Here is an 18,842-nt window from a genome sequence, read left to right as displayed (position 1 = left end):
CTTAACTTAGTTAAAATAAATTAGCATTAGCATTTTACCGTAAAATGCAATTTTTTATAACTCTTTTTGGGTGGGGGAGGGACATGATCACATCTGCATTATACCCAAAAAATGTGGTATAACAAGGTGTGGTATATTGAGGTTGCACTGCATTTAACAGGGTATGAATAAATATATTACCATTTTTGTAAACTGCTGATTAGCTCACAAAAATGGTAATATTAATTACCCATTAATTACCACTAAAATTTAAGTAAAATTGATCTTGTAATAATAGAAATGGGTATATGTGAGCTGTTCATTTTGTTTAGATATTTGTTCATTCAAAACTCCTCAAGTAATATTGCAAATAGTTCTGCATCCTTTGATTGGCAAAAAACCCTCAAAATAAACCCTCAAATGCAGCTGTTTAATTAATTCAGTGTCCTGCTAAATTAGACTGATATCTAATAAGTAAATATACCTAATTTAAAGTGTATTTCTTGTGCATATAATGGCTGCTTGATTTGCAATAATATTAATACTAAATTTGATAATAAAATTATACTTTTTGATAGTATTACAGACAGTTGGATTATCTTATTACAAACACATGCATATGTACAGAATATAAGAATGGAGAAACTGGAAAATAAAAAATAAAAAAAACCCATAGTGAAAAGAATAATGTACTAAGAAGACTGGATTATACCAAGCAGCCAAGCCAAATGTCATAGAATATATAATTACAAATAAATATAATTACAGTAACAGTATAATTAAGGAGTGGCTGGGCGCCTCCGTAGCCAGGTGGGAAGGAGCAGCAGTGTGTAGCACACGCTTCTTGATCAAACCGGGGTTCGAGCCCGTAACCACCAAATACGGAGGATGCGGAAAGGTCAGGAAATGACCACCGCATATTCCCGGAGCAATATGGCCTTAGTTGCTAATGCTCCTAAAAACCAAACAACAACTTAGCATGCTAACCCAGTGTAATGCCCATTTCTCATGGGCACATGTGGTAAATAATAAATTTTAGATATATAATCCTTACAGAAGTGATGGAGAAATAAAGTCTATGTCAAAAAAAAAGCAAGAGCAAGCAAACAAACAGAACAGAACTTAGCTTTGAAGAGATGGGACTCCATCAGAAAATTGATTCTCTGTGACAGCCTAATTGTCATGATACATTGCAGTCTGCCACTTGTTTGAAGGGGTCTAGATTTGATTCTTGCTAATGACTGGGGATGTTTCTCAAGTCCTGTTCACTCAAGCTACAGTTTTCCAATCTCAGACAGAGGAAATAGTGTTTACCCTGTGAGCTATTCCAGAGTTTTCAGGAAATTTTCATGAAAATTGCATGAACATACATGGCTATAAACAAGTACATGTAACCAAATGAGTGACAGGTTAAAGACTATAACCAGATGGATGGACACACTTAGTAAGAACATTAATTGCAATTAGATGAATTGCTTAATGGCAAAAGAGTGGCATTTTTTCAAGGATCTCCTTTAAAAAATGCTATTGTTTTATTACTTTGCTCCTTTATGAGTTTAAAGACTTCAAGGAACATACTTGAAATGAAGTTGGACCTCAGGTGAAACCTGAGTCTGAGCCAGATCAAACACCTGCCAAAGCAAAAGAATTGCCACTTTTCCTTGTTAGCAGTATGTTCAGGGCCATCCTTTCCATTAGGCACTGTACCTAAAGCCTACTGTATTTTTAAAGTTTTGGAAATTACTTTTATTTTAATCGGCATGGTAGTATATACATACAATACACACCACTCTTCAGAAATTATCTGGACATCCCTGTTTTCATAGTCAATTGGTCACTTTCTGGGATAAAAGTGACTCAGATGACTTTATAAGGATGTATGAGCCACACAGTTGGTTATTCTTATGACATGTAGAGATAAACTGACTGATTTAAAAATGGGGGGAGAAAAAAAAAACTTTTTGCGCACTACAAAAAAAAAAAACATGACTAAAATTAGTAAGTAGTCTTTATTACTATTATAAAAAAAAATAATAAATAAATAACAGTAGTTGAAAGTTTCTAATGAGAAATTCGTTGCTGTATAATTCTGTACACAGTTACACTTATGGTCATCACAGCCACATATGACTGGTAAACCATAAAACAAATTTGTCTCTAAGTAAAAACTTAAGAGTAGTTGCACAAACAGTGTAAACTGTTTGTGCAACTACGTGCCCATATACTTTTCTCTGTGTGCTTCTCACGGTATGGATGCCACTGGTTTGCTATCTATAGTCTACATCCAGAATCATTGATGTTGTCACAAAATGGAAGTGTGACATGGTCTTCTTGTGCATCTTTACAAAAATAATGCACAGGAAGACTATGGAAACTTTTTCTATGTGACCAGAGAGAGTACTTGGAAGGGTAGTACAACAATCTTGTCAAACATCCCTTCAAAACCATCAGCTAGGAGTTTCAGCCATCAACAGGGGTTTAAGTCTTTATTAGTACAGCACGTATGGAACGACACAACTTTTGGTTTCATGGTGTACTAGTAGTATGTAAGCCAAACATTATCGCCAACTGCATTCAGTGGTCTAGTCTTGTGTGGCACAGTGAACACCATAATAGATCTATAGAGCAATGGAAATCAGTTATGTGGAGTGACAAATCTCTCTCTACACCCTATTTTGAGCAGATAATTGTAGAGAATGCTGGGAAAAATTCTGCTGCTAGAGTGTACTGTTGCTAACAATGAATGATCTAAGTTGTTGATGAGCTTAAAACCCAAAAACAACCAACAGTGAAGTTTAGAGAAGGTGAGATTATGGTATGGAGCTGTTTCTCGTGATATGGACTAGGACTTTTGGTGATTGTGTGGAGAATCACAAACGCTGACACCTACCTTAACATATTAAAAATAAAAGAAATATCAGATTAGGGTCACTCTGAGTCACCACATATCCATGTGTTTTATGTCTCCATAAATTGCATGTGTTCTTTGGCTGTATTGCCTTTTTTTGCTTTACGAAAAACCAGAGTTTCCAGGGGGAACTTACTATCCACACTTGAGACCAACTAATTATGAGCTTTCTTCACTTAGCTGGAAAGTGAAGAAAGCTCATAAGTTCCTTGCATCATTGATAGGATTTGAACCTGGGCCTTTTCCACTCAGCGTAGAGAAGATAGTGATTACAACCACTGTGCCACCCACGCAGATGTCTTAATGTATTGGACAATTCTATGCATCCTAGGTTGTGGCAGTTCTTTGGTACAGACCCATGTACCCTACCCTATGCCATACTTCCGGTACTGTTTGTTGTTGTTATTTGGTTTTTAGGAGCATTAGCAACTAAGGCCATATTGCTCCGGGATATGCGGTGGTCATTCCCTGACCTTTCCGCATCCTCCGTATTTGGTGGTGATGGGCTCGAACCCCAGTCTAACCAATAAGCGTGTGCTATGCACTACTGCTCCTTCCCACCTGGCTACGGAGGCACTCCCTTACTGTTTGAGAATGGGTTATGGACTTTTATGTATATGCAAAAACTGAAATGACCTATGTGGAATCTAATTTGAATGTTTGGAAAACTTATGGAATGAATCTGAATATTGGATGAGGGCCAGACCAACGTATCTGACATCACTAGCTCAGTTGGTTACTGTTCTCGTACGAGGAATGGAGAATTATACCTACTTCGGTCTAATATTCATTGTTGGTAAGTCTAATCATTGTTATGTAGTGTGTGTTGTGACATTAAAAAAAATTAAGCTTTTTATCTTATTTATTTATTTTTTTTTTTTACCTCTCCAAGGATGTACGTAACCAAAGCTTTTCTTGATTAAGTATGGAAAAAGTGGTAATCTCTAGTAATATGTAAGCTGTTTTTCAGTTCATTCCCACCTTTCTTTATCATTAGCAGTTTTGCTATTCTAAATTGAATGTCTTATTTGAATAAAGGATCGTGTGCTGCTCAATTAGTCAAAGTGGAATAGATCATGTTCTGCTCAATTATTCAAAGTGAAGTAGATCATGTGCTGTTTATTCATTTGTTCATTTAGAGTACATTTTTATGTTTAACTGAATATGCTGAAAGTGACAAATTTAACTGAATATACTGCAATTGACAAATAAGTAGCTGGTTCTTTTCACAGAGGTGAATGTTTACTTTTGCGAGCGTTCTGTGATTTGCATTTCACTTATATATTATTTATTTTTTTTTGATTTGGTAGTTGTTGGCGCATCGGCTTCTGTGGCCATATTGACCTACCAAGGTTTTTGCAGTACTTTGATCCAAGCCCGAGGCAGGAATCAAACCCGCGACCTTTGGTTTGCCGGGCAGGTACTTTACCCACTCGTCTAGCCCGGTCGGCATATATTATTTATGCATCTGTAGTTGAAGCAAGGTAGGGGAGAACTTGGGGCTTAGAGAGGAACAGGTATCCTGTGTGTTATCAGACACGCAGCCTAAAACACTGATGGATCCAATATCTCTCTATTACAGAAGATTTAGGAGAAGTCCGGTTGGCCTGCCTCCCTAAAATCCATTCATGTACACCTCGATGGTAAGCCCTGTTACGTCACTTAGGTGGCAACGAACGTATAGAGTGGTTCTCTTCAAGACGCCTGGTCAGTGTGAAGAGGAAAAGACCAAACCTTCCAGCATATGACAGCACGAGAAAACACATGGCCCTCAGTCCCCAGCAGCTTTTACTCTCCCTCTTACGGCAGCGAGAGAATCAGAGTGGAAGCAGAGGGTGCTAAGAATCTCTGGGTACGACCAGGCTGCCATGCACGGAAACTGAACTTGGCCTGTTATAATATAAGGTCACTCATCAGTGAAGACAGGATATTAGAGCTGGAAAAGGAATTAGAAAATGTCAATTGGAATATCATCGGTTTGGCTGAAACAAGAAGAAGAAATGAATCCCTTATAAGTTTATCAAGTGGAAATCTGCTGTACACTAATGGAAACAGTGAAAGGAGTGAAGGTGGAGTTGGGTTTCTGGTCCATAAAGATTTTAAAAACAACATTTTGGAATTCAAAAGTACATCACCAAGGGTGTCAAGACTAATACTCAAGATTTCTAAGAGGTACAAGCTAAAGATTATAATGATTTATGCACCAACATCGAGCCATGATGATGAAGAGGTTGAAGAAATATACACCGAAATTGAGAGTCTTCTAGATGAGCAGAAAACCCACTACACTATTATTATGGGGGACTTCAATGCTAAGGTTGGAAAAAGACAAAATAGCGCAGAAAGGGGAACTATAGGAAATTTTGGAATTGGTGAAAGAAATGAAAGAGGTGAAAGACTTGTAGAATTTGCAGAATCTCAAGGACTGTCAGTAATGAACACTTTTCTCAAGAAAAGGGTGAACAGAAAGTGGACATGGAAGAGTCCAAATGGATTAACTACTAATGAAATCGACTTCATCCTCACTAACAGAAGATATATTGTGAATGATGTTACCGTCCTGAATAAGGTAAATGTTGGAAGTGATCACTTAATGGTAAGATGTACACTTGATATAGATGTAGGAAAAGAAAGGAAAAAATAACTCGAGTAAATAGTACAAAGGTCTTTGAGATAACAGAAGAGGAGAAAAAGCAGTATTTACTGGAACTTAAGAACAAGTTTGAGCTTCTGCAGACTGCTCAGGACCAAGATATCGACAAGGAATATTACAACTTTCTGAAAGTGATAAAGCCCAAAAAACCTATAGGGAAAAAGAAATCCAAAGAAGAAAAAATTAGTCAAGAAACACTTGTCATGATGAACCGAAGATGACAAATGAAGAGCAAGAAAAACACTGACAGGGAGAAAATTGAGTATACTGAGTTATGCAAAGCCATTAGAAAGAGACTCAGAGAGGACATAAGAAGATTTAATACAAGAAAAGTAGAACAAGCATTAAGGGAAAACAAAGGATTTAAATCAGCAGCCATGAGCAGTAATACAGAAAGACAAATGATACTGAAACTGAAGATTAGCGATGGTGTACTTATAAACAGCAGAGAAAGCATAATTCAAATAGCAGAAGACTACTATAGAGAATTATACAAGGAGCAGGGGAATGATGCCAGCAGTGGGGAAGATGGATTTCAAAGTAGCAACACATATGACATACCCGATATTCTTCCTGATGAGGTAGAACATGCATTGAAGAAAATGAAGAATCAGAAAGCCCTGGGGGAAGATGAAGTTACTGTAGAGTTGTTAAAATTGGGAAGAAGAGACATAACACAAAAACTGGCAAGGCTCTTCACAAAGTGCATTAGAAAAGGTATGACGCCTAAGCAGTGGAATAATGCAATCATAGTTTTGCTGCATAAGAAAGGAGATAAATCAGAAATTGGAAATTAAAGACCAATTTGCTTGTTATCCCACATCTACAAGTTGTTCACAAGAGTCATTACTAACAGATTAGAAAGAATACTTGATGAGAATCAACCGAAAGAGCAAGCTAGCTTTAGGACAGGATTCTCAACTATGGATCACCTTCACGTAATATCACAGCTAATGGAGAAAGCAAATGAATATAAAATACCATTATGCCTGGCATTTGTGGATTATGAAAAGGCATTTGACTCCATACAGCATAAGGCACTGTTTCGGGCACTGGAAAGACAAGGCATAGATACCCCATATATTATGATTTTTAAGAAAATATATGAGAGTGCTACCTCCTTTATTAGACTAGACAAAGACAGTAGGAAATTTAAAATCGAGACAGGAGTTCGACAAGGAGACACAATATCTCCGAAGCTGTTTACTGCTGCCCTTGAAGAAGCTTTCAGAAGATTAGACTGGTTGGTCGCAGAAAGGAGTCAATGTGAACGGAGAGTACCTAAACCATTTACGATTTGCAGATGACATTGTGGTTATAAGCCACGATCCAAAAGAATTGGAGGAAAATCTTAATCAGTTATGCACAGTTAGTAAGGATTTTGGACTAAAGATGAATATGGCTAAAACAAAAGTAATGATGAACAAGTATGACACAGAAAGGGAAATAATGATTGAAGGAGCAGTAATTGAAAAGGTGGAGTCATATACTTATCTGGGACAAGTTATTAGCTGTAATAATGATAAATGGCTGGAAGTCAAGAGAAGAATAAATTTTGGATGGATAGCATTCATCAAATATAGTCACATACTGAAAAGCAATGTCCCAGTTTGTCTGAAATGTAAAATAATGAACCAATGTATACTGCCCACCATGACTTATTGAAGTGAAACTTGGGCACTCACCAAAAGAATGGAAGAGAAGCTGAGAACTACACAGCGAAGAATGGAACGAATTATATTTGGAATCAGACTGTTAGATAAGAAGAGAAACACATGGATTAGGCAGCAAACTGAAGTAAAGGACATTCTTATCAAAACTAAAGAACTAAAATGGTCTTGGGCAGGACACATAGCTCGAAGTCATGATGACAGATGGACTAAGAAAATAACAGAATGGTATCCAAGATGAGCTAGAAGAAAACCTGGAAGACAGAGGCGGAGATGGATAGATGAAATTCATGAGTTTGTTTTTTTTTTTTTTTTTTTTTCGGTAGTTTTGGCGCATAGGCTTCTGTGGCCATAATGCACCTCCCAAGGTTTTTGCAGTACTTTGATCCAAGCCCGAGGCGGGAATCGAACCCGCGACCTTTGGGTTGCCAGGCAAGCACTTTACCCACCCGGCTAGCCCGGTCGGCCATGAGTTTGTGGGTAGTAAATGGATGGCGAGTGCTCCAAACAGAAGGAACTGGAAAGTTGCTGGAGAGGCCTTCATCCTGCAATGGATTGAAAATGGCTGATGATGATGATGAGGGGAGAACTTGCATATCTACAGTAATTTCACAGATAAGTCCTGTTCATAGATTGTACTCTGTGAAATTACTACATGAGAAGAAATCTCAGTTCCCCCCCCCCCCCCACCCACATTTCCAGGTTAAGGGTATGCGTTTCATACTTGAGAAATCACTTAAAATAGTAACTGGTTCTCCGTTATAGATGTTACTCTTACCAGTTTATATTTTAAAATTAGCATTTTGCAATAAATTGCATTTTCAGAGTCACCTATATTATATCTGAAACCACATAATGGTATGTTGAGTTTATGCTGTATCAAGTTTTCTTTCATGATGCAATTTGACTAATCTTTATTCTCTGTGCTTAATTGATTCTTGAGTGAGGTGATATCATGAATATACTGAGAATTTGAACTTTTAACATGGCCAATCAAAGTGGTTATAGGCAACTGAAATTCAGATATTTATGCTAGTTTTATTAGCTATCTTCATAGAAATGTCATTTAGTTTCCAAGTGTTTGTTATGAGGTGACATTGTGAAAAGTATAGTTGGATATTCATTAATTATAGTTGGACATCTGTATAGTTGGATATTCAGCATGGCCTATTCACTTTCTTAAAATGAGAATATAGAAATATCAAACAAAAGGGTTAAATGGCTATTCTCTTGTATAGTAATATTCTGCCTGGATTGAATTTGCCATTCAGTTTTTTTTTTCCTGAAAAAAGTTGATCTGATATAAAATTAACATGTTTATTTTCAAAATTAGCACCAAAAAATCTGTAAAAATCACTAAATTTCAATGAAGAAACAAAACCTTTTTTATGGTAACAGAATATTATAATTCTTTTATTACAGAGTGAATTGTTTGAGTATTTTGATCATGGAAAGAGACTAGAATTCTTTTCGGCTTGGGAATCTTATGTGTCATCAGATGTACGTGATGGGGACTCATACTGCCAAAAATTGGAATTTCAACTGCATATCCATTTTGCTGTTTATCCACTTCGGAGGAAAGATTTATGGGTAATTTAGTTTTCATAATAATTTTGCTATTCAAGGATAGAACATTTAAATATGTAATAACTATGTATTGAAAAAACTAATACATATAATTATTTTTAAGACATCTGTATAGTTAATCAATACAGATTAATTTCTTAAAGATAGCTTTAAGAAACTTTCTCTGTACTTTTGAAATTTGTCATTCATAGTAGAAATAAGAAATGTGCCTGCACATGTAAAATCTGTGAATAGTGAGACGAAGATCTTATGGGAAAGGGGAGGTTAGGTTTTTACCTTGCAAAATGTTTTGCCATAAATATATTTCAGTACTGCAACAATATATTATATACATACTGATTGGTCATTCATTTTCTACATAGCATATATCTGCTAGATATATGCTATGTAGAAATCTAGAGTTTATCTGTCTAGATAATAAATCTAAAAACCTTTTCATCATATACATAGCATATCCTATCGAATTATTATATTGATTTGCTAACTGTGAAACTGCATTTTCTATTGGCTAGAATCGCCATATAATTCTGCAAGTTTTGATTTGAAACAAAATAAAAAAAAGACATCTGAAATTAAGAAACAAATAAGTTTGTGCACCAAATTGATATGTTGGTCGGTCGGTCCAGCTAATCATTGATAACATATAATTCAATACAAGTGTTGTCAGTAAGCATACAGATAAATTCAGAGACTTAAAAAATATTTTCAGATATTTTCATATTGTTATTCCTTTGACAGTGGGGATAGAAGCTTTTTACAGAGATGCAGACAGTTGATTTATCATTTGAAGGAGACAATTATCTTCAGCAATATTATATGATATGACAGATATTTGCAAGAATATTATGCCAGTAGTACAGGTAAACTATGGCAGATTATCTAAAATATTTGATTAACCAGACAAACCTTGGTCCCAATTAGTTCGGATAATCGACATTTTACTGCATTGTTACTTTTCTCGTACACAATTTTACTTGACAAAATTGTAACCAATAAAAAGACGTTATTTCAAAGATGCTTTAATAAAGGTATTAAAATAAAATCCTTCACAACAAAAATTTAACTTTTAGCTTACAGAACAAATTTAATATAAAATGATAAACCTCTCTTATATTATAAATATAAAATATCAGTGAGACTTCTGTTGCTGCACCATTGACGGCAGATACTTTACATCAGGCTTATACTTTGTAACTTTTAGAGCTATGTGCACAGCACTAGTTTCATCCGTAAGACCGTTCCTATGACTAGACTTAACAAAGTTCATCACTGAGAACGACTCACAAGAATATGTTGTGAGAAAATTGTTAGTAATATGCTGTTGCCAGATTTTTTAAACAGACAAAAGTTTCAGGAATGGAATTCCAGACTTTTAGTACCTCATTTTCAGCAGTTTTCTTTGCTAATCCCATCACTAATCATTCCCTTTCAGTATTTTCTAAATCAGCTCTGAGATCAATAAATTTTTGCCTCCAAATTGAGCTGTTCTGAAAATCGGTCAATTGCATCTCAAAATCATCCAGGTTGATCCACTGAAACATTTTCAGGTTCAGTTCAGCTAGTTTTACACTGCCTGCAAACTTAATGAATTTTGTTATTAAGTTTGCAGGTTTCTTCCAATTCTCTGAAGTTACTTCATTGTTTTCCCTGGAACAGAAGTTAACAGATTACGCTAACAATTACTAACATCACCCTTTGACTCTCTTTGTAAAATGGGGATACATTTGCACATCTCCAGTCCAAAGGAACTGGAGATGTGCAAATCTACAATCCAGGAATTCTTCCATAATTATGGCTAAGGGTTTGCTTACCTCCTTTGCTGCCTTCCCTAATATAATTTGATAGATAGAGGCGCCTCCGTAGCCAGGTGGGAAGGAGCAGCAGTGCGTAGCACACGCTTCTTGATTAAACCGGGGTTCGAGCCCGTCACCACCAAATACGGAGGATGCGGAAAGGTCAGGGAATGACCATCGCATATCCCTGAGCAATATGGCCTTAGTTGCTAATGGTCCTAAAAACCAAATAACAAACAATAACATAATTTGATAGATCCCATCCATTCAATCCAAGAACCTTTTTTACGTTTAACTTCAACAATTTCTCTTCAACTCTCCTCTCAGTTATCACAAAATCATTTAGCTCCCTGTTAGAGCTTAATAAACTTCTGGCATCCCTCTCCCAAAGAATTTCTCGTGTGTGAATGTAGAAGTAAAATACCTATTCGTTTGTCAGCCACCTGAGCAAGATCATCAGCAGTTAAACCATCAATATCAAGTGGGCCAATGTGATTCTAACCTTTCTTCTGCTGTTCAGATAAGTAAAGTTTGCTGCATTCTTTTCATTTTTTTTCCGGAGACTCATAGTTTGCCTGAGATTGCCTAACCTGCTTTGTGACTTGATTGCACAGCACTAGTTTATAGCTATCATAGGCTTCTATGTCACCTGATGATTTATATGCATCCATCTATTTTTCTTCCTCTACTGTGACTTATTAGTTCATCTGACATCCATTTAACTCTAAACCTTGAACAGTATTTCTTGGTTGGTATGAGAATCCTAGTAGCTTCTATGATTGTTTCCCTGAATACTTCCCATTTAGAACTTGCTGTTGGTAAAATCATCAGTTGCTCTCACTGTATAGAATTTAAAAACTGTCTGAGACCACTGCAGTCACCTTTATGGAAGTAAAAGCCCTTACTTTTACCTTTGATGATAGTTGCATCTTTGAGTAAATTCCACATTAATACACTGATCACTGCCATTTAGTGGTTCTTTTATGTGCAGATCCTTAATGCATGAAGAATCACTGCTGATAATCAGATCAAGAGTATTTCTCTCTCTTGTCTTTCTAACATGCTGTAGAAAATGAATGACTTTTCTTCATGAGATCCACAAATGTTTTGCTAGTGTGTGAGTGAATAATCTGCAAGTTCCAGTGAATATCTGGAAAGTTAAAATCTCTCATTCTAAGACATTCTGATTTACTGGTCTACTCTGTTTCTCTCTATGGTTGTCATTTACACTTATCATAGTTATTAGGCCTACAACACGCTAACACATTCCTGCTCGTTTATGTTTTCCCAGTACTTATGTCACATCAAACTGACTGAACGTTGCACTGCCTGCCCTTGCCACCTGGATACACTGCCTTAAATTTAATATGCTTCTTCACTAAGAGCATAACCCCCTCCCTCCTGTCCTTTCTGTACATATTGTACTCCCCATATTCAAATTCTGCTTTTGTTGTGTCTGAGTAATACTTAGAGCAACAGCATCTGGAGAGTTTAATTCCTTTTCCTGTTTAGTTATTAGAGTTTCAAGTGACCCAATAAATGCAATTGTGTCAAGTAATATGCCCAATTGATATTGCAAAATTGCATCATGAAATCTCAAAATTAGGTTGATTGAATTGCATGTGTGAACCATGATGGTTTCATTATTTTAATAAAGTTTTCTGAAAATTCAACTCTGGCATCTAGATCATTCTCACTAGTGCATGATGCAATTTAGGAATGTAAACCTTGTATCCTGATTCTTAATTTAATTGATTTTTTTTTTTTAGGACAGACTAAAAATTTCATAACATTGTATATATTCATATTAATTAGTTCAGTTTTTAATTAAGTTTAAATTTTTAATTGTTCAGTTGAGCTACGTATTGGTTGCTTTCAGCACACCATTGTTTTTCTTCCACTCAACATCAATCATCTGTAGTTGTGGAGCATATATTTACTTTGTTCCTATTCCTTTTATGTGCATTAATTAATAGTGCTTAAAACATTATAACTGGGTCAGCAAGTGAGTGCAGTTAATGTTTTGTGAGAACCCCCACTGGACATCAATTCACCATCCTACATAACTGGGTGCAATCTCAGGCTGCTTCAATATTCCTGAGGACGTCAGTATTCACCAGCTTGTGAAATATCATATAATGTTAAGTGTTAACTAATAGTAAAGAGGTTTTAGAGAAATATATTGTTTATTATACCTTCGTTCGGTCGCTGTCCACTATTTTGCCAGCTAATAGGCCTTCTTCCATGTGGTAGGGAAGGTAACCTACAATGACTATGGGTTACTACTTTCCTACTGTGAAAGACCAGTAGGATATATATTATGTTTACTTAATGGTTGGTTGCCTGTGGCTGTGTGGTCAGTTAACTGCTATGACAGAATTGCAACTTACTTGTCTTCCTTTTTTGTGATTGCCTAGTTGGGCATAACAACCAGTAGGGTGATTATCTGATGGACTGTCTACAATATGTCCTTGTTAGTTCAGTATCAGATTATTCAAAATGATACATATTTCGAAGTTGCCACCATTCCCTAACCAGTATATAGGGTTTCCAATGAATGTTTACAATGAAATTCCAAGTTTGAATGGAGTCTTGTGACTTGTGAAAAGCTTGTCTAATTCAAAACACTGTTGAAGACATACAGGCAAACATTATACAGTATTTGGCACCTTTTAAATTTTACATTTCTGTTCACCTCCTCTCCATGAACCGTGTATGGGATCATGGAAAATTCATGTAACTGTAACTTGTATTACACTGCGTGCGTAATCAATTTTGTTTACAACATGGGGAAAAAAAAAAAATACACTGATCATTAATGATACAAAACAGTGCAAGTGCTGATTATCTTCAAGTATCTACTTGTATGCACTCAATTTGAGTAAGAATGATAATAAATGTTATAATTCTCTCTCAAATTGAGTGCATGATAATAAATATTCTTCAAATAAAAAAAAAAAAAAATTCAGAAAAAAAATTGGCAATTCTTCCTAAAAAATTCACAAGCTGGGTACGTGCAATACTTTTCGATTCTTTTGCTTGTAATAACAGAGATTGCGAGTTTTGTTTTTGCTGCCTATCTGAGACAGAGAGAGAAAGCATCGATATTTTTGGATTAATTTGCTGTTTAATACTTGTAATTCATGTAAAAAGGGTGAAAATTTTCCTCTTATAACACTGCTCTGCTTATTCAGTAAACTTTGTACATAGCATTAATCTATTCTTGCTAATTAGTGGGGGAGAGAGAGAGAGAGAGAGAGAGAGAGAGAGAGAGAGAGAGAGAGAGAGAGAGAGAGAGAGCACCCAGTGTATTTGCAGAGCTTCAACCCCAAGCCATGCTTTCAGTTCATTGACATTCTCAATACACTTTCAAAGAAAGTGTTTTCTTTGAGTTTGCCACTGAAAATTCCAAAAATCTAATTATCATGTAAAAAGTAAAAATGCCGGACCAAATAAATTCTACTTGGACAGTATGAACTGTGGGGAACTAAATAGGCACCCATAGTTCACCATTTAGAGATTCATGTTTACATAAACTTTTTATGCCGACAGTGCTAGCCAGGTGGGTAAAGTGCCTGCCTGGTAACCCAAAGGTCTCGGGTTCGAATCCCGCCTCGGGCTTGGATAAAATGCAAAGTAAAATGCAAAAACTTTGGGAGGTGTATTATGGCCACAGAAGCCGATGCACCAACAGCTATCAAAAATAAATAAATAAATAAACTTTTTATGCTATATGTGAAAAAAATTTTAAAGTTATATTTCATTTTAATTGGTTTTATTAAGATATGGTAGCGCGACTTACTCATTTGAACAGCTATGAATGACTGATTTCAGATCTGAATAAACTAGAACAGCAGTTCCCAAATTGCGTGGCATAGAATATTTTATATTTTTTAGGGAAACACAGCGACACTCAACATCTGTTGAACACTGTGCGAACTAGTAGCTCAAGGTAGTTCCCAGTTTCAACATTACTTATTAAGTTTTTTGGACCTAACTACTTCATAAATGGAACTGTTTGTAAGCTGCTGTCCACAGCTGGAGTGAAACTTCACATGTTTTTATAGTTTGTATTGCTCCCAGTAACTACCAGGAGCCTCCGTAGCTAGGTGGGCGGGAACAGAAGTGCGTAGCACACGCTTCTTGATTAGACCTGGGTTCGAACCCATGACCACCAAATATGGAGGATGCGGAAAGGTCAGGGAATGACCACAGCATATCCCCCGGAGCAATATGGCTTTAGTTGCTAATGCTACTAAAAACCAAATAACAACAACAGTAACCACCATGTCAAAGTTTTCTTTTTTGCTCATTGTGATAGGTTTGGTGCAGCAGGGGTAGCACAACCCCCATATTTTTTGAACAACATATATTTCTGCTTATACACTGAGTGATCACTGAATTATAACCACCTACCTAATACTTTGTAAGTCCTCCTTTTGCCATCAGTACAGCAGCTATCCGATGTGGCATTGATTTAACAAGATGTTGGAAGCATTTGGGTCTGGAAAACAAGATGCAGGATATTTCAGAGACTGCTGGGAGTCATTGCGGTACAAGTAAACACAGGAACCTAAATAGCCAGGTGGGAAGGAGCAGCAGTGCGTTGCACAAGCTTCTTGATTAGACCAGGGTTCGAGCCTGTCACCACCAAATACGGAGGGTGCGGAAAGGTCAGGGAATGACCACCGCATATCCTGGAGCAATATGGCCTTAGTTGCTAATGCTCCTAAAAACCAAATAACAAACAAACAAGTAAACACATGGGTTGTGTTAGGGTAGCTAAGAACAGGAACAGATGCATGTATACTTGCGAGTAAACCAATGCTAGGAGTTTGGTAAATAAATATGATGAATTTGAGGTATTGCTCAAAACATCAAAGGCAGATATTGTTGGGATATCGGAGATGTGTTGTCACACCTTATAAGAAATGCAGAACTGGAATTTGGGGAGTACAATGTGTACAGAAGGATAGACAGGATAGGAAGGGAGGAGGGGTTATGCTATTAGTTAAGAAACACATAAAATCCAAGGAAGTGAAGCCAGTCGACATCGCTGGACAGTGCAGTGTCGAGTCAGTTTGTGTGACACAAGCATTGGGAGATCAAAATTGAGAGTAAGGCTGTGCTATATACCTAATGACTCTGATGAGTATAATAAGAAACTGTACAGCGAAATAGAGTGGGCCAGTAAATCAGAGAGTCTTATAATGGGGGATTTTAATTTCCCAAATATTGATTGGAATTTGTGGGTTGGTCACTCACACACTAGCAAGGCTTTTTTGAGTTTATTGGATGATTGTTTTCTACATCAGCATGTTCGGGAGGCAAATAGAGGGAGTAATATTCTTGATTTGATTATCAGTAGGGATTCTTCATGTATTGAGAATCTGCAGATAAAGGAACCACTAGGTGGCAGTGATCACAGTGTGCTGAAGTGGTATTTACTCAAAGAGGTAACTAACCATCAAGGGTAAAGGGAAGGGTTTTTGCTTTCGTAAAGGTGACTACAATGGTCTGAGACAGTATTTAAGTTCTATACAGTGGGACCAACTGATTATGTTACCAAAAGCAAATTCAACATGGGAAACATTCAAAGAACTTATCTTGGAAGCTACTAGGCTTTACATACCAACTAAGATCAAGGTTTGGGCCTAAATGGATGTCAGAGGAACTAATGAGACATGTGGCAGAGAAGAAAAATGCATAGGATACATATAAATTAACATGTGACACAGAAGCCTATGATAGATATAAGTTGATCTATAACCAAGTTACAAAGGAGGTTAGGCAGGCAAAGGCAGATTACGAGAAATCTTTGGCAAGGGATGCAAAGAAAAACAGCAAAGAGTTCTTTACTTATGTAAACTCTAGAAGGAAGGGGATGAATCAGATTGGTCCACTTGATATCAATGGGTCAACTGTTGATGATCCTGCTCAGGTAGCTAACAAACTAAATGAATATTTTGCATCGACATTCACACGTGAGGAGTTATTCAGTGAGGGGAATGCCAGAGGTGTATTCAACTCTGGCAGTAAGTTAGATAAAATTGTAATAACTGAGAGTAAAGTGGAGGAGAAATTGTTGAAGATAAACACAAAAAAGGCACCTGGGGTGGGTGGGATCTATCCAGTTATATTAAAGGAGGCAGCAAAGGAAGTAAGCAAACCCTTAGCCATAATTATGAGAGCTTCCTTGGACTCAGGGGAGGTACCAATAGACTGGAGATGTGCAAATGTGACCCCAATTCACAAAGGAGAATCAAAGGCTGACACAAGTAATTATAGACCTGTGAGTTTAACTTCTGTTGCAGGAAAATTAATGGAGGCACTGGTTAAAGAAGCACTGCAGGATCATCTAGAGAAGACTTCAGTTACAGCTTGGACACAGCATGGTTTTGTTAAGGGAAAGTCTTGCCTGACCAATTTGATTGGATACTATGATGCAGTCACAAAACAACTGGATGCAGGGAATAACTTTGATATTATATATTTGGATCTTAGAAAGTTTGATACTGTTGCACATGGAAGACTGCTGCACAATTTGGAGCAGTGTGCCTGCCATTGGAGGAAATTTCTGCTGTGGATAAAGGGGTGGTTGAGGGGGAGAAGACAGAGAGTGGTAATCAATAGACACTGCTCATTGTGGACTAATGTTATTAGTGGAGTCCCTCAGGGTTCAGTGTTGGGTCCATTATTTTTTTCTGTATTTATAAATAATATTGATGATGGTATATCAAGCTTAATGTCCAAGTTTGCAGACGATACAAAGGCAGGCAGGGTTGTTAAGGACACTACTGACGCTATGCTGCTACAACAGGATCTGGAAAGGTTGAGTAGATGGGTTAAGAGGTGGCGAATGTAGTTTAACATTGACAAATGTAAAGTAGCATATGAGAAACAGCAACCCCAGAGCAACGTATCAACTCTGTGGTACTACACTGACAGTGGTAGAGAATGAAAAGGATCTGGGGGCAATTGTGCAGGCAGATATGAAGTTCTCTGAGCAGTGCAGTTGGCCTGTAAGAGTAGCTCATGGTGTCTTGTCAATGATATACAGGAATTTTTCTAGCAGGGATAAGGAGGTGATTATTCCCTTGGATATGGCAATGGTTAGGCCACACCTTGAGTACTGTATACAGGTCTGGAGGCCTCATTTACAAAGGGTACTAGGAAAGTTTTGCAATACAGCTTTGTTTATTTAATTTTTTCAAAGTAATTTCCTCTACATTCAATACACCTCTCCATCCTCCGAAACCAATCTTTAAACCAGTTCTGCCAAGTTTCACTAGGGAGTAAAGCACACTCGTTGTCCCAATCCCGTAGAAGGTCCTCATCACTGGAAAACCGCCTCCCTTTTAGCTTCATTTTCACATGCGGGAACAGTGCAAAGTCGCAGGGAGCAAGGTCTGGTCTGTAGGGAGGGTGCTCGAGAAGTTTCAGTCCTGTCGTGATCAAATATTCGGTGCAGGCTTTAACGCGGTAAGCTGGAGCATTATGGTGATGGAGGTACCAGGTGTCCATTCTTGACTTTGGCCGCAGGTTCTTCATAGATCCAATGACTTTAGGCAGGCATTGTTCAGTATACCACTTAGCTGTGACTGTCTTCTGCGTGTCCAAAACAACACGTTCCACAATTCCACTCGATTTGAAAAATACAGCTATCATTTTCTTCTTTACAGATCGGGATTTTCTGACAATTACGGGTGTGTCGTCATCATCAAAGACCCAAACTTTGTTTTGAGCCTTGGTCGGCAGATCGTAATAGTACAGCCAAGTCTCGTCACCTGTCACGATGTTGTTCACATACCGAGATTGTCCCTTATCAAACTTTTTAACATCTCCCGGCACCAAGTCACACGTCATGTCATCTGCTCTTCAGTCAGTTGATGCGGCACCCAGAGAGAACAAAGTTTCTTCACATGCAAATGATCTTGCAGAATCGAATGAATTGCTGGTGCATTTAGGCCCAAAGTATCCTCTATCTGTTGGTAGGTCACTCGCCTGTTTTCGTCAAGCATTTTCCTCACAGCAGTAACGTTTTCCTCCGTAACTGACGTTCGTGGCCTTCCCGGCCTCTCAGAATGCTCCAGAGTGAAATTTCCCTTTGGAATTCTCTATACTACCTGAATATCGTTATACGATGTGGACAATCATCATCTAGTGCAAGAGTCATTTCTTCTAAGCACTGGTCTATGGTTAAACCACGCACGAAATTATACCGCAAAACTGTCCTTATCTCATTTCGTGAC

General features: G+C 37.3%; 1 protein-coding gene across 7 annotated transcripts in view; it reads left to right on the top strand.

Moving 5' to 3' along the window:
- LOC150079226 (lisH domain-containing protein ARMC9-like) overlaps positions 1 to 18,842 on the top strand; it is a 446,058-nt gene that overhangs the window by 45,178 nt on the left and 382,038 nt on the right. For all 7 annotated transcript variants that reach the window (XM_090383948.1, XM_090383946.1, XM_090383947.1 and 4 more), the window contains exon 4: positions 8,633 to 8,800. In XM_090383948.1, coding sequence (XP_090240074.1) covers positions 8,633 to 8,800 — 168 coding nt within the window. The remainder of the gene's footprint in view (positions 1 to 8,632; positions 8,801 to 18,842) is intronic.

Source organism: Mastigoproctus giganteus, chromosome 10, assembly GCF_048544385.1.
Source record: "Mastigoproctus giganteus isolate SK-2022 chromosome 10, ASM4854438v1, whole genome shotgun sequence".
NCBI lineage: Eukaryota > Metazoa > Arthropoda > Arachnida > Uropygi > Thelyphonidae > Mastigoproctus > Mastigoproctus giganteus.
The sequence above is the reverse complement of the archived record's forward strand: the minus strand, read 5'-3'. Positions and strand labels throughout refer to the sequence as shown.